The sequence below is a fragment of the Coenobita brevimanus genome, chromosome 60 (assembly GCF_032717465.1).
Source record: "Coenobita brevimanus isolate Jiangsu-jjx chromosome 60, ASM3271746v2, whole genome shotgun sequence".
Lineage (NCBI taxonomy): Eukaryota > Metazoa > Arthropoda > Malacostraca > Decapoda > Coenobitidae > Coenobita > Coenobita brevimanus.
This window is the reverse complement of record NC_137013.1, coordinates 41,683,087-41,698,134: the sequence shown is the minus strand read 5'-3', so window position 1 is coordinate 41,698,134 and position 15,048 is coordinate 41,683,087. Positions and strand designations below refer to the sequence as shown.

Genomic DNA, 15,048 nt, shown 5'->3' with positions numbered 1-15,048 from the left:
CACACAGCCTCCTGGGTTATCTCACGACACACTGAACCCAGAAGGGGGGAAACCTTACCAATATTAAGCACTAAGCACACAAACACACCCACAAGTATACTATCACAATATGCAGCCTCATGTGGAGTTGCATACAGATACCAAGGATGTATACACAGTTTATACAAAGCTGTTTTTTCCCCAGCATTCCATACCATCATCACCACCTTAACACTAAATAAAGGGTTTAGGATCAAGAAACAAAAGAAAAAAAACACACACAAAAAAAAGTGGGAGGAACTTGCATAATAAGAAAATAAGTAACAGCTAACATAAATTCACTTAATATTCAAAGTACTGACACACACACAACAACCTGCTTTTCAATGGTTTCCTAATCCCACTTATGAATGAGGTCATAACTGAGTGTCACAGGCTGTGAACCAGTAATTTTCTGAGGATACTCTCTCTCTCTCTCTCTCTCCAGGAAACTCCACACTGAGTGCTAATCCATATGGCTTCCTGCAACTCACCATGTCCTACAGTGGGTGTTTACCATATAACCAAATGATGCCTAGTGGTCTAGTGGACTAAGGGACTCCAACAGGCTGGAGCCGGTACAGGTTTCCCTCTGAGGGATGGACGAGGTTTCTTGCCCACAAAATGCCACTCAGGGTCGAATGAGGTGGGACTTAGTGGCCTTTCCCTCAGCCCCTACACTCCTTTTTATATGAGACAAAATGGGATGATGATGATGATGAAAACTGAACTGTTACAGTAACTACATTGCTTTTATTCTAACCTGGCCATCTCTCCAACTTGGGTGCTGAGTTGTATAAATATATTAACAATGAAATGATGCCAGTCATGAAAAAGTGCAATGGAAAGGATGCAGAGCTATAGCACTGTCATGTTCCTACAGTAATCGACATTAAACACACTGCAAAAGGAAAAAAATCTGGACTAAGTTCTATCTATCTATCTATCTATCTATTGCCAGACGCCTCAATCCCGTTTGGGGTGGCCACAAACAAATCGCCTCCAAGTCGTCCTGTCCCCCGCCATTTCACTGCCCTGCTCCCAACTCACACCCCCCTCTCTCATACACCTCTCCACCCCATCCCTCCATCTCATCCTCGGCCTCCCCCTCCCTCTTCCCCCCTCCACCTCACTCACATACACTCTCTTCGTCAGTCTTTCACCCTCCATCCTCTCCACATGGCCAAACCACCTCAGTGTGTTCCTCATAACGCTTCCTATCACATCCACATCCACACCACAACGCTCCTTTATATCGTCATTCGTCAGCCTGTCTCTCCACGTGACTCCACAGGCTCCTCTTAATTAACTCATAATAACTAAGTTATTAAATAACTAAGTTATGGAAAAAATTAAAGGTACACAAGTGACAGTTTTAACATCTCTGCTGTCCCAGTTTTCTCTGACCTTAATACATTCATCTGATATCAGCCCACAATTACATAAACAGTTGATAATTACCAGCCCAAGAGTTAAACAGTGACAATATCCACACTGATCCCCATATGCTGTCCTTCCAATACCCTCATAACAAATTACGAGATAAAGGAGCACCCATCGTACAGTACAGTAGTTGGTTTATTTTCACCTGAGAGCATTCCATTGCCCCTCAGCTTGGCTGACTGCCAGGTGTAGTAAGTTAGTAAGGCTGATTTATACAGTTTATAACTGAGGAGGGTCATTCCTATACCATAACAAAGGCTAACAGAATTTTATGAAATCACAATTTAGCATTGACTTTGTAACAATGACCCAGCTCCCTCAGATGAATACAATCCTGCTATAGTCCCTTGAACCTAGTTGTGTAATTTCTTAGTTACTTCAGCTACTTTCAATTTTATTCAACTTGCAGAAAAAGTTCTTGTACTGATGGAGTTAATGCTACCTGTAATTTCCAGTCTCTCTCTCTCTCTCTATATATATATATATATATATATATATATATATATATATATATATATATATATATATATATATTATATATATATATTATATATATATATATACAGTATATATATATATATATATATACAGTATATATATATATATATATATATATATATATATATATATAAATAAAGTTTGTATTTAAGTTTGCTGAAATTGTCTGAATGAGAGTAACAAAAACAAACTTTAAAATCAGTGTATTCACGGGGTTATGAGATGCAAGATACAGTGGTGTAGGCTACTGTATAGGTTTTATTTAACACCCTGTCCATCAATAAATCACACAGCAATTGTTTTACTACAGTAAATAAATGAGAGAGAAAGAATATACGGGATGTGTATATTAGTAGACCGAGGATGAGGTGGAGGGATGGAGTTGAGAGGTATATGAGGGAGGGGGGGTGAGTTGGGGGGAGGGTAGTCAAATGGTGGGTGACAGAGCGACTTGGAGGCGTTTTGTCTGTGGACACCCTTCGCGGGATTAGGGCGTCGGGCTATAGATAGATAGTATATTAGTTTGTGAATTTCTGTGTTAATGTTTGTCAATTTTATCAAAGTAAGTGTGTGTGTGTGTGTGTGTGTGTGTGTGTGTGTATGTGTGTGTGTGTGTGTGTGTGTGTGTGTGTGTGTGTGTGTGTGTGTGTGTAAGATAAAGTGAAGACTACTACAAAGATACATAAGAACAAACACTAGTTTATCACAAGAACTGGCTATGCTCCTTTATGCATACAGCCCTTAATCTCCCAGAGAAGGCAGAAACGGAAGATGGACAAGCAGTGGAAAACAGGAAACGCAAGAGTGACAAGATTATCACATGTATCAGGGAATGAAAGCAAGAGAGCAAAAAGAGAAGCATGGTGAAAGTTGGTGATGAGATGAAAAGATCACAGAGGCGACAGTGTATAAAAACAAGAAAGACGGATGAGAAGTCAAAAGCAGCAGACAGATCAAAACAAGAAACTGGTATGCACTGACAAACAGAAAAGGAAAATACAGTATAGAATATATCACAGCTGCCGAAAGAAGTACACAGACACACACAAATGAATGTCACAGAAGCCGAGAGAAACACACACACACACACATTACAGTGAAGAATATGTCACAGAAGCCGAGAGAAGTACAGACACACACAAAAGAATGTCACAAAAAGCCGAGAGAAAAACACACACACACACACACACACACAAACACACACACACACACATGCACTAAAGATGGCAAACAACAAGCACTCAAACAAGACAAGACACAAAGCTGGGTAGGTGAAAAGCCACAAGGAGGCATTACTCATAACCAAATAAGAAACAGCTAAGCCCCTCAACAAAGAACGCAGAAACGAACCACACTCCAACTGACAACTCCAGACAAGCAACGACAAAGATAAGAAAATGACGCTTGTTAATGAGAGGAAGATAAAATGTTATCTCAAAGGTCAGTGATTACAGGTGCAGTACAGCCCATGCTCTCTCTCTCACACACACACACACACACACATAATCTTGAACACAAAGTAATCTTATTGAATTACAAGTACAGTACAACTCATGGTTACACACACACACACACACAAAGAATACAGACAAGCAGCAGGTGGTGACAAAAAAGCATGATGAATACAAATCAACCACTTCACTGTGATGATCCATCTTTTCAATTTACTTTGCTAATACAGCACTAAATGATTTTACCCAGTTTAGGGCAGCAAACTAATACAGGTAGTTTGGGGTTCACATAATTATCTAATAATCTCAAGTTAAAAAAAAAAACTATTCTTCCCTGAATTATATTATGGACAGAAAAAAATAAGGGGGGGGGGTCATCTAAGTGAAGGAGTTTGGAGACAGGAGAAAAAAAAAAAAAAAAGTGCAGGGGTTAAAGGGTAATAAGCACACCCATGCCAAACATCAACAAACACAAGTGTGTACCCAAGGTTAGCAAATATACACCCACGGTAAACCTGACACTACAGCATAATACTGTGGCTACAACACTTCATACCTCGAGCTGCCAATTTAGTTCTTTTCAACTAAACTGGATATGCTGTACCTATTTCCAATTGAGAGCAGTTCATACAAATGATTTTACAAAACTGAAGCAATAGCCTTAGTTTTTTTGCTTAAGTTTTAATAATAATCATTGTTTGGTGACTTTCTAACAACTCTCTGAAGATGATTTGGCAACTCTACGCACTAACCCAGCATTATTAAACTGTACCCCTGTAATACTTATGTATGAATTCAGGCATTGATCCTTCAGTTCCACTGTTTCTTTATATGGACAAGTTACCACCAAACAACTGTTCTAAACTTTGGTGGGGATCCCTTGTGGTAAAGAGTTACTTATAGTTACATTATGTCTACCCTTCAGCATGAAAAGTGTCCCTTAAAATGAAGAAAACAGGCTGAAGATAACATGAATGAATCTTAAAAAGCTCTGACAATAAACAGGTTAAGTGAAAATTGGAGTTAATTCATCATCAACCTCTCTCTCTCGCACACACACACACACACACACACACACACACACACACACTCAGAAAAAGCTCAAGGATGTCATTATTTATCCTATTTTTGCTTATAACTGCAACATGATAGCAAAGGACTTTAGATGAAGGCTATCCATCTAACCCATCCAATTTGAAACAAATAATAATAATAATAATAACAACAATAATAATAATGGAGCTCAATAACATCCTGGAGATGGCAAAAATGAAATTAAAGTGGGTCATCAAATAATGGTGTTAAAAATGAAATATCTACTACTGTAGTACCGTACACGTTTATATGCCTACAAAATGTTAACATGCAAAGCTCATCCAAGGTTAATGTGTGATTAGTAAGGAGAGACAGATGGCATAGTGCGAGGCAAGGAGAGAGAGAGAGAGAGAGAGAGAGAGAGAGAGAGAGGGGGGGGGGAATGGCAGAGGGGACAGGAAGGGAGGAAATGAAGGGAAGGGGTGAATGTGAGGATGGGTGTGGCACTGTGGGGGGAAGGGAGGGGGAGGTGTGTGGGAGAGGGGCAGTACAATAAACACTATATCACTGTCTACATAATCCATCATCTATTTTATCATATGTGACTTATATCTGTCTTACACTCCTTTCCAACCTTCTTTGACTTTACTCCTTTTATACAGGGATGCCTGAGGATGGACAAAAATTCATGGACATCAACACAGACTAAGAGAAAGAGTGTGGTGAAAAATGAGTGAAAGGAAAGAGATCAAGGCAGTGTGATGAGTAATGGAGGTGGCAGGAAGAAAGGAAGAGATAACAAACAACACAGGAGAATGAAGTGATTAAAAATAAATAAATAAAAAATAAACAGAAGAGTACGATACGAATCCCACAAGAAGTTTACGAAGATGAGCTCTGGTTAATTTTAATAAAGAAACAATGACAACAGAAGCAAGCAGGGAGGGAGAAAAAGTGAATAAACAGTATCTTGAGCACTAGAAAAAGAGAGAGAGAGAGAGAGAGAGAGAGGCAGTAAAAGTGCAAGTTCAGTGCAACTGGAGCACAAGAGAGGGGGGGAAAGGGCGAGACATGGAGGAAGAGGAAGAGGGATAAAAACTATGAATTGGGAGGAGACAAGAGGTGGAAGAGAGAAGAGAATGTGAAAATGCAGATGTGGAGGGCAAGGAAAGAATGAGAGGGAGATGAATGATTGAGAGGCGAGAGAAGAAGGGATGTAAGGTGAGAAGTTAGAGAAAAAGAACGGAGGTAAGGAGATGAAAAAAAAAAGAGGGGGGAGAGGAAATAAAGAATGTGGAGAGAGAAGAAAGGGCAGAGCAAAGTGAAGGTAAGGGGGAGAGACGAGGGGAGAGGAAAATGAAGGTAAGGGAGAGAGAAGAGGGGAAAGAAAGGGTAGAGGTGAGAGGAGGAGAGAGAGGAGAAATAGAAATAGGGATAGGCAAAGAAGATGAAGAGGGACAAGGGAAGAGGAGGACAGGGGAGAGAAGGGGAGAGGAGGACAAAGGAGAGAAGGAAATAGATAGATAAGAGAGGAGGAAAGTGAAAAGACAAAAGAAAAAAAGAAAGGGGAAAAGAAGAAAGGGGAAAAGAAGAAGGAAAAGGGAAAGGAAAGAAAAACAGCAGGGGAAGAATGGAAAGAGGGGATGGAGAAGAAGAGGGCAAAAAAAAAAAAAAAAGAGGGAGAGGAGAAGTAGAAAGAGGGGAGAAAGGCAGAAGGGAGAGCAATGGGAAGAGCAGAAGAATGATGAAAGAACAGACCAAGCCAGAGCCAGAAAATGAAGCAATGAAACAGACACCGTAACTCAACACTGAGGCGTACAAGTTACAAAACAGACAGGCAGTGGGATGAGGAACAAGTGGAGGCAGCCTTTGTCATATGTCTGCAATATCTTCTCATAGTTCCTTGTACCTCAACATTTTAACTCAACTTTTACAATATACTGGGGGAAAATGGCTTATCAATTCTACAGGATGCAATGATATTTTTATAGGTTTTTTGAAACTGCCATATCTACTCTACAGGCTGCAATGAAACTTTTATAGGCCCCTGTCTTTATTCCATTAACTTAACCGCATCACCTTGTAGACGTTTTATATAATGTTATTAATGCTAACACCATTTTTCTTCCTTCTTTAAGTTTTCAAGAGTTCTCACTGTTCAGTACCGGTACTGAAATTTAATACAGCCTTCATTAACCCCTGAATTCCTCCATGTCTGGGTTGAGTAAAATTGACAGCAGCAAAAATAAATAAAGACATCCTCCAACTGAAAGTGGTAACAGTAAAAAATAATGTCAGCTGGATGACTTACTGTATAATGTGGACATAACATTATCACACCACCCCTACCTAACCCCTTCAATATAATGATTTTTTTTTTTTAATTCCTGGAACCTTCAGAAGATTCTATTCAGCACTGGAGGCTTCCAAACTAGGGGTATTAGATAGAGCTTTCAATACCCACTTCATTCCTTCAATACTGGGGTACTCTTCAGAAAGAGAGAGAGAGAGAGAGAGAGAAGAAAGAGAGAATTGTAAATTCTCATCTGTCCCCAGGCTATAGGGCCATGGAGAGTCTATAGCTGGTTTGTTTTCATGGTGAGGGAACTAGACTACTCATACAAACTGAATACTTAGTCATGGTTGCCTTTTTTTTCTTTCTTCTTCTTTTTTTTTTTTCTTAATGTGTCTGACTCTGGGGCATAGGCTTCACAGCCTGCTCTCAAGGCATAGCAGTCTTCCTCCATACTGTACACATCCAAATGTCACCACTTATGCACTAACACCCACCATCCATATTGCACGCATGCTAGGGCTGTCTCATACAGGGCTGATGTGCTGGTATTAGCGGAGGTATTTTCATGACATGCTGGAGGATCTTTTGGTAGGTAAGTAAAGTCTGCTTTATGAAATTCAAATCCTTAAACCATTCTTTGCCCCAGTGGAGATTTGAACCTGGGTCCGTTAGGACTGCAAACCACCTCTCTACCGATTCAGTTATGATGCAGGAATGAGTCTCCTTGGTTACTAGTCAAGTTTATTCTCTAATCTGACCACATCTGGCCATTAACTTACCTGAGACAGGTTGGGGATCTCCGTCAAACAAGACTGAGTAGACCATAGTTTCATCTACCCCCAAAACAAAATGAAAGAGGAGCTGCAAATTGACATGAATTAACCTTAAGTAGCATTTTTCTCTCTCTCTCTCTCTCTCACACACACACACACACACACACACACACACACAAGGATATGACTATTATGCTTTGATCACACTAGTTTGTGAAAAAGCTATCATAATAAACAAATCTGATGTGCCTGGAGGAAGCTATAACAAAAAACATGCATTCATCAATTACCGTACAAGTAAGGGATAATGTACTGTATAGCAATTAAATTGCATTACCATTTTGCTTGTACACATCCAATGGAAACTGCAGTATTCTTTTAGGGTGGGCTTATGGGGGGCTTCTTGCAAGCAAGGAGGAGATGAATTGACCCAAGCACCAAATGGAACAACAATTAACTTCCAAACTAATGGGAGGGGCAAAGAGGGGCTGAGAAGAGTTTGGGAACTTGAGCCCCGTTTGGCACAGCCACTGTACACATCATACATAGAAGTAATGTATGATATAGTACTGACTTTTGATACATTTCTGCTGCAATCTTGTGATTACCCAGCTGCAATCCTCCAAACAGTACAAAACACTACCAAAACAGTGTTAAAATTTTACTGAAAATGTTACCAAAGCTCAATGATGTTCAACAAACTAAGCCCCATATATCCTTTTATTTACTAACTGGTTCTATTTGTGATAATATCTTGCAGCTGTGATTGAACAGGTATCACTCCATCATTCTTTTCATATATTTATTTATTTTCTTAATTTTTTTTCAATGCACCTCTCCCTCTGTCATCAAATGCCAGCAAAAAGGGTGTCTGATTAGCTTCTCTCCACTAAAGTCTGGCATGGATGGTTTGTTTGGTTCTGTATTGGGTGAATTTGTCATAATGATGCTAAGACACTGTACAAGAAAGTGTGTATGTGGCAATAACAGATACCTTAATACATACCGGTATACAGTACTGTATGAAATGACAAGTTCGTTTGGCTTATAAGAATTCTGTCATTGGCATATTTTTGATTATTTTCTTGGTATTCATTTGTTAATACACATACTATTTAAACTAAATGAAACTGCTTTATCTAAGCATTCACTGGTCCAGTAAAACCAATAAAAAATAAGTCAATTAATATATAACTCCCTTTAGTGTGTAGGTGCCCAAGGCTGCCCTACTCTAGTCCGGAATATTAAAATGAACGAAACCAACCAGTGTTACTGGTATCATTTTACTTTGCAGTATAAACTGTTATCTCTGAGAGTAAACTGTTGCATGTAAAGCATTGTTAAAAATTTCTATCTTTAGTACAGCACAGCATTGCAGGGATGGCTCAGTCCTCGATACCACTGTTTACCCTGCATCTTTTCTAAATCTCATTACCCTCTTCATATTATAGCATCTATTTTTTACATGCTCACTGACTGTAATGCTTGAATTCTACTGTTGCTGCCTAAATATCTGCACTAGTCCCATCAGAAGATTGAACCATCCCCACAAGTTACTTCCAGGGTAAGTGTCATGGGGTACAACACATGGGTCCCCATGTGTGTGCGTACATGTATCTTGATGCTGGCGTATGGCTTCGCTTGGGATACCTTACTCATGTCTTCAGTTAGAGCTAAGCTGATCACTACATTTGGGGCTTCTGTGCCATTTACTTTTCAGTGCTCTTTGTTCCTATCTCTGTTCATGGAGGAAAAGTCTACTGGCAAGCACAACTTTACATCTATGGACAATTTTGTATGCTTTGCAGAGACCATTTGAACTGATGGGCTTAGAAACAAATCTATATCAACCCCTTCAAAACCTGATGTACCTCCCTAAGCTAAATAAAATCACCTGACAGCACCACAACTAAAATTTTAAAAAGTCACAAGAATGAAGGGCTTAATATAAATCTGCTTCGCAGACAGATTTCCCCTTTTAGTTCAGCACAAAGAATTACAATCCAATGCTCAAATTCTTGTCAGCTAATGAGGCTTCCTAACACCTCTTCCTTATTATACCCTTTTCATACTAACTTAGCCTAAAACTGTCATTTCTCCATCCTGAATACTGAGTTGTAACAGTGAATTACTGAACTAACACAAAAATATGATGCTAGTCACAATGAAGTGTTATGGAATGGATGTACAACCAAAGTATTGCTGTACCTTATTCTGCCACTGAGTTGCATGGAATAAACTGCAGAACAAAAGTCTGGGCCATGTTAAGCTAAAAGGACTACAGTTCTTTATGTACAGAGCATGTTAACATTCTCCTGTACAGCATGTTATCATGATGTGTGTCAATATTACAGAGAAATTAATATATTAATATAAAGTGGAAACATACTGTATAATATCCTAATAAATTACAAAGGGAATGGTGCTGAAGCCCCATAAGCTGACAAAAATACAGACCAAAAAGCTAACATACCTGGTGCCGTGAGAACTGTCGATAGAGGTAAACTCCTCCGATGATGCCAACGCTCATGACAAGGAGGGCAGTAAGGCAGACGCAGATGGTGGTGGCAGTGGAGACACGGCGGCGGGCAGTGGAGCTCACCCACGCCTCAACCTCACTCCCACCATTCTCCACCACACAGGTACACTCATCCACTCCACAGTGCTGGTGGAGAGAAAAGAAGGCTTAGATTAATGTTCAACTACATGAGGGTTACTAAGGAAGGTTAGCAGCTTTTTCTACGTCCCAATCTTCCCCTAAAACATGACCTGAAGAGATAATGGGAATGGGATGAACCACCTACGACAAGAAATGAAGAACAGCGCTTAGATTAATACCAACTAACCATGGTACACAAGTGTCAGGAGGCCATTCAAAAACAAATCAATGGCTTAGAATTTTCAGGAAAATCAAAATAGGTTAGTCCAACAGGAAATAATTCAGTACTGTTCATAAGGCTGGAACCTTGTGGAACAAATTAGCAGGCTAGAATTTTCTGGAATGAATCAATATACTTGTACCAGTATATGAATTTTCTGGAACACGAAGCAGACTGGAACTTCTTGGAACATGTCAATGAAGTTTACAGAACTTACAGTTGTATATTTAGTACCAAAACTCTTCACTTTAAGGGAACTGCATAGCTGTATGAGTAATATTTTCTCCTCCTCCCTTTTTTTTTTTTTTTTTTTTTTTTTTTTTTACGGAACGGAGGAAGGAAAAACAAATGAGTAAAAAAAAAATAATTCATACACCAGATTACTGGTGTCCTCTGTTCATAAAATATCTGTAACAATTAGACTTAAACAGTTGTGGGTTGAAATTTGGAGGGAAACAACTCTGGGGAAGCGAGTTCCAGAGAGATGCAGTTCGGGGAATGAAAGAATTCTGATAGATACCCAATACTGCACTTTTATCTCTGTGTTCTTGACTGAAACACATTTCCATTGATCCGAGGTTTTTAAGTACAGTACTACAGCTACATACAGGGTGCCCAAACAAACACCACTGCTGCAAGAGGCAGGTGTGGCAGTCTCATGTATGGCTGAGATATGAGGCACAGGACTGAGTGTGACAGTGTTCTAGGGTTGTAGGTTATGCTCATTGGTTTAGGACCTCGTCCTTGGATATATAAATACAAGAGGCTGTTAAAGTGTTACAAGCAAAAGTAAAATGATAAAGAGGTGCTAGAGTATCTCCTTAATTGACGAGAATTCTGTCCCCTACTACACACTGACTTTCCTAACAACCTATACCTAACTTATTAACCACACCTTTTTTACCCTAACCCGGCCTAAAACTGCCATCTCTCCACCTTGAAAGCTGAGCTGTTACAATACATTAAAACTAAAGTACTGTACTGTATGGTACTTGTCAAGAAGTGCTTTGGAAAGGATGTAAAGCTCTATTATTGCTGTTTTCTGCCACTAAGCTATACTGAATAAACTGCAAATGGAAGAAAATCAGAGCCAAGTTAGAGTAAAAATGGAGTACCATATAGTGCACCAGCTGAAGGCAATAAAACACTGACACTTAAGTGATCTTTTCACTAGTTCATACAATACTGTTAATAAAATACTGATTATGCTAGCATGACATTCGAGAGGCCTGGGCCAACCTTCCTTAGTAAAGGAGTACCGGTATAAGGTCAGAGGTGGGCATAGAGATTCCACACTACTGGTACAGTATATCCTGTTAAAGGGACACATGAACCTTCAGCTACTGTACAGAAACACTTACAACACTCCTTCCCTGTTCCTGTTCTTGCACTCATATTACTCCATAACAAACTCCTTCTACCAAAAATACCTAATACCATACCAAAATCACTGCTTACTATACACTGGACAGATCATTATTACCTTATTCTAAGTACTATACAAGTACTGTACTATACAAGTACTGTACTATACTATGCACATGGAGTACGGTACAGGTGCTATGCACATGGAGTGAGGAAGGTGCTATGCACATGGAGTGAGGAAGAGATCTAGAACATGTTTTCTTGATCTCTTAAAGTTCATGACTCGGGAGAAGGATGTCCCGTCTCCCTCACACCACCTTTTCTGCATCACTTAGCTAAGCTATGAGGTTGCTTATATGCAGTGCTGGTCAGTGAAGATGTTAAACTTCATTATTCCCTTCAATCCAGTGACATTTTTCCACTTTATTCTTGCTGCTTACAGATGCTATTAATCAGCTTAGGACACTTTCTGAATAAGAGAGGTTAGATAAAACCTACATTAACCCTTCCATTACAATGACATCTCTCTAAGCCTGCATTAAATTGTCTAATGGTCGCTTGATTACAATGAAATATATATACACAGACTGAAGGGACTAATATAAGGATATATCCAGTCCCTTAATCTTGCCTTTTTAAGGTCACATACAAGGGTACTGGTAGAACTCTTTTAAACTACCCCCATGGACAATACCGTACAGTATGGCAACCATTATAATACAACACACAGCTACCAGTACTGTACTGTTACTGTACATAATATTCGCATTCATCACCCAAACAATTTATTACCGTACCAGTATGTTCTGATGGAGTGGGGGAGTCTACAGCAATTCCTTGATTTCTTTGGGGACACTGACCACAAGAAAGTGAAAGCCCAAAGGATGAGGTACAAAGTTGATTACAGCACGAATGATGGATGTGATGTTGCTGCTTTGCCAATATAAGCCTTCTGCTTCACTTTTATTTACATTTTTGGCACACTACAAGTAATAATGTACTGTACGGCAAATACCTAAATAGCAATATAATATTTCTTCCTTCTGTATCCTGGTATGATCTGACCTACAGTGTACTCAAATATCCAGAAGTACCACATCAAGGTAATAAATATAACACTGTCAACTGCTCTTATCATTCTGAGCCAACTTCTCAACTTAAGCTACAGTCACTAAAACCAGTCCCACTTCCTAGTAAACATAAATGCAAATATAATGAAGGAAAAACTCAAATAAAATGAAATAACACCAAGCTGCTTTTTATTGAATCCCCACACTGAGGCTGCCCATGGTGCATAGATGGTGTTTTCTATACACTGTGAGCTATACCAAGTGCTCAAACCAGCTAATCATTCTCACAGAAGAAACCCAAGATAAGTCATAACATTTTGTAAAGTACAGCATGCATGAATCTAGGCACAGACTCTAGCTCTACTTGCAGATGATTTTCTTAACTAGGAGTCACATTTAACACCTATGGTATTACCTTCTCGGGTTGATGGTAGCCAATCTTCTAATACTTACAGGGAGGAAATAAAAAATTACCAGTTCCATAACTATAAAGCCTATTCTGTATATGAGAGAGGGGGGTGTGAGTTGGGAGCAGGGCAGTGAAATGGCGGGGGACAGGACGACGTGGAGGCGATTTGTTTGTGGCCACCCCAAACGGGATTGAGGCGTCTGGCAATAGATGGATAGATAGACTATTCTGTACGATTATCACGAAGCCAGACTATGCAGTATGGCTGTGTCATTAGCTCCTCCAATCTAGTATATTCTTTTTTTCTATGACAGCTACAACTGGATGTTTTTAATCAGCCTAAGAAAAATTTAAAGTATGGTACTGATGGGGTTTACAAATCTCATATCTAATTCCTTCAGCTTGAAATCTCTCTCCTATACTGAATAAAACTGTTTGAAGTTAGAAAGACTACTATTGTGGCTATAAGGAGTATGCCACTGGTGTGAAGTTGTTGCTGACAGGTTTACAGTATTATAATGGTGGTGGCTATCATAGTTTCTAAGTAAAGAGGTAAGCTTGAATTACCAATACAAGTAAGCAACCCCTTTTAAATGCAACCACTATGCTGATATTACAGTACAACTCGACCAATACCTTAGACATTAAATCAGTACCATGTACATGAATATTTCTTCACAAAGCAAATTCCACATCTCCTTCCCTCAACTACCAGTAAGCAAGCTGTACATCAACTTTCATAAAATACACATGCCTATGCACCATAAATCAGGAATGGGGTGCATTCCATTCATAGTGGCCAACAGTATATATACCATCATATTTCAGATGGTACCAGCAACCATAATTTTCTTATGCAGTATGGATGACCATGAACTTTACAAAATCATATATGGTACTGTATAAAATCTCTGCTTAGATACAAACCCCATCACTGCAAGTGCAATTCAGGTATCAGGCAGCTGCAACAGTTTAGGGTGTCTCTGAGACGACAAAATGAATTATGCATCAAACAATGTCACAGGTTCCATACTAAGCTGGCTGGCTGGTGTATGAAAATTTACATGCAAAGAGGGTAAAACGTGCTTCACATTGGTTGTATTTTCTTCCCAGTACAAGTCCTCTTTATATAATGACATTTTAACATTCCCTTGTCCTACTCTGTCCTGTCAATTATACAACCCTGATGTTAAAGTTCCACTGCTATCTATAAGCTGATTAATAAGTGTCCCCCACAGTTCCAACTGTATGGAAAAAGTTGTGATATTTTGGAACACTACTGTATGGTATACTTTCCTACCTACCGTACTTTACCTTCGTGTTTGTTTCCTTAACTATTGTACCTGCTTGCCTAACTTCCTTCCCTCTTGCCTGTCTGCCTACCTACTTAACAGTACCGGTACCTACTCATCCAAAAACCTGATTTATAATGGGGACTGTCAGTACCAACAACTTATTGAATCTTTTGTTGTTTTCATCTCACAGAACTGGGTCACTCCCATAACTTGACTAGCAAATCCTGGTTGTACAAAACTGTATGAGCTTTAACTGTAGGGTATGAGGAATGAGCTTCCCTAGTTACTAGACATACCAGCTCTTCAGTCTAACTACAGTTACCTTCCAACTGTGCTAAACCAGAAGGCTCTGTCAGATTAGACATGCTATACGGTAGTGAAGAAGTGGACAAATTCATTTGATATTCAGTGTTAGCATGATTTTTCATGGCAAGAGGTGAGGAACTAAACTCATTTTTAAAATCCAACTTGGCCTACAATTAGCACCTTTCCATCTTGAATACGGTAGTCAGTTGC

General features: G+C 39.3%; 1 protein-coding gene across 1 annotated transcript in view; it reads right to left on the bottom strand.

Annotated features, from left to right (window-relative positions):
• Positions 1-15,048, bottom strand: part of LOC145403050 (integral membrane protein 2C) — a 48,483-nt gene that overhangs the window by 29,252 nt on the left and 4,183 nt on the right. The window contains exon 2 of the mRNA XM_080274895.1: positions 9,988-10,179. Within this exon, the coding sequence (XP_080131021.1) occupies positions 9,988-10,179 (192 nt within the window). The remainder of the gene's footprint in view (positions 1-9,987; positions 10,180-15,048) is intronic.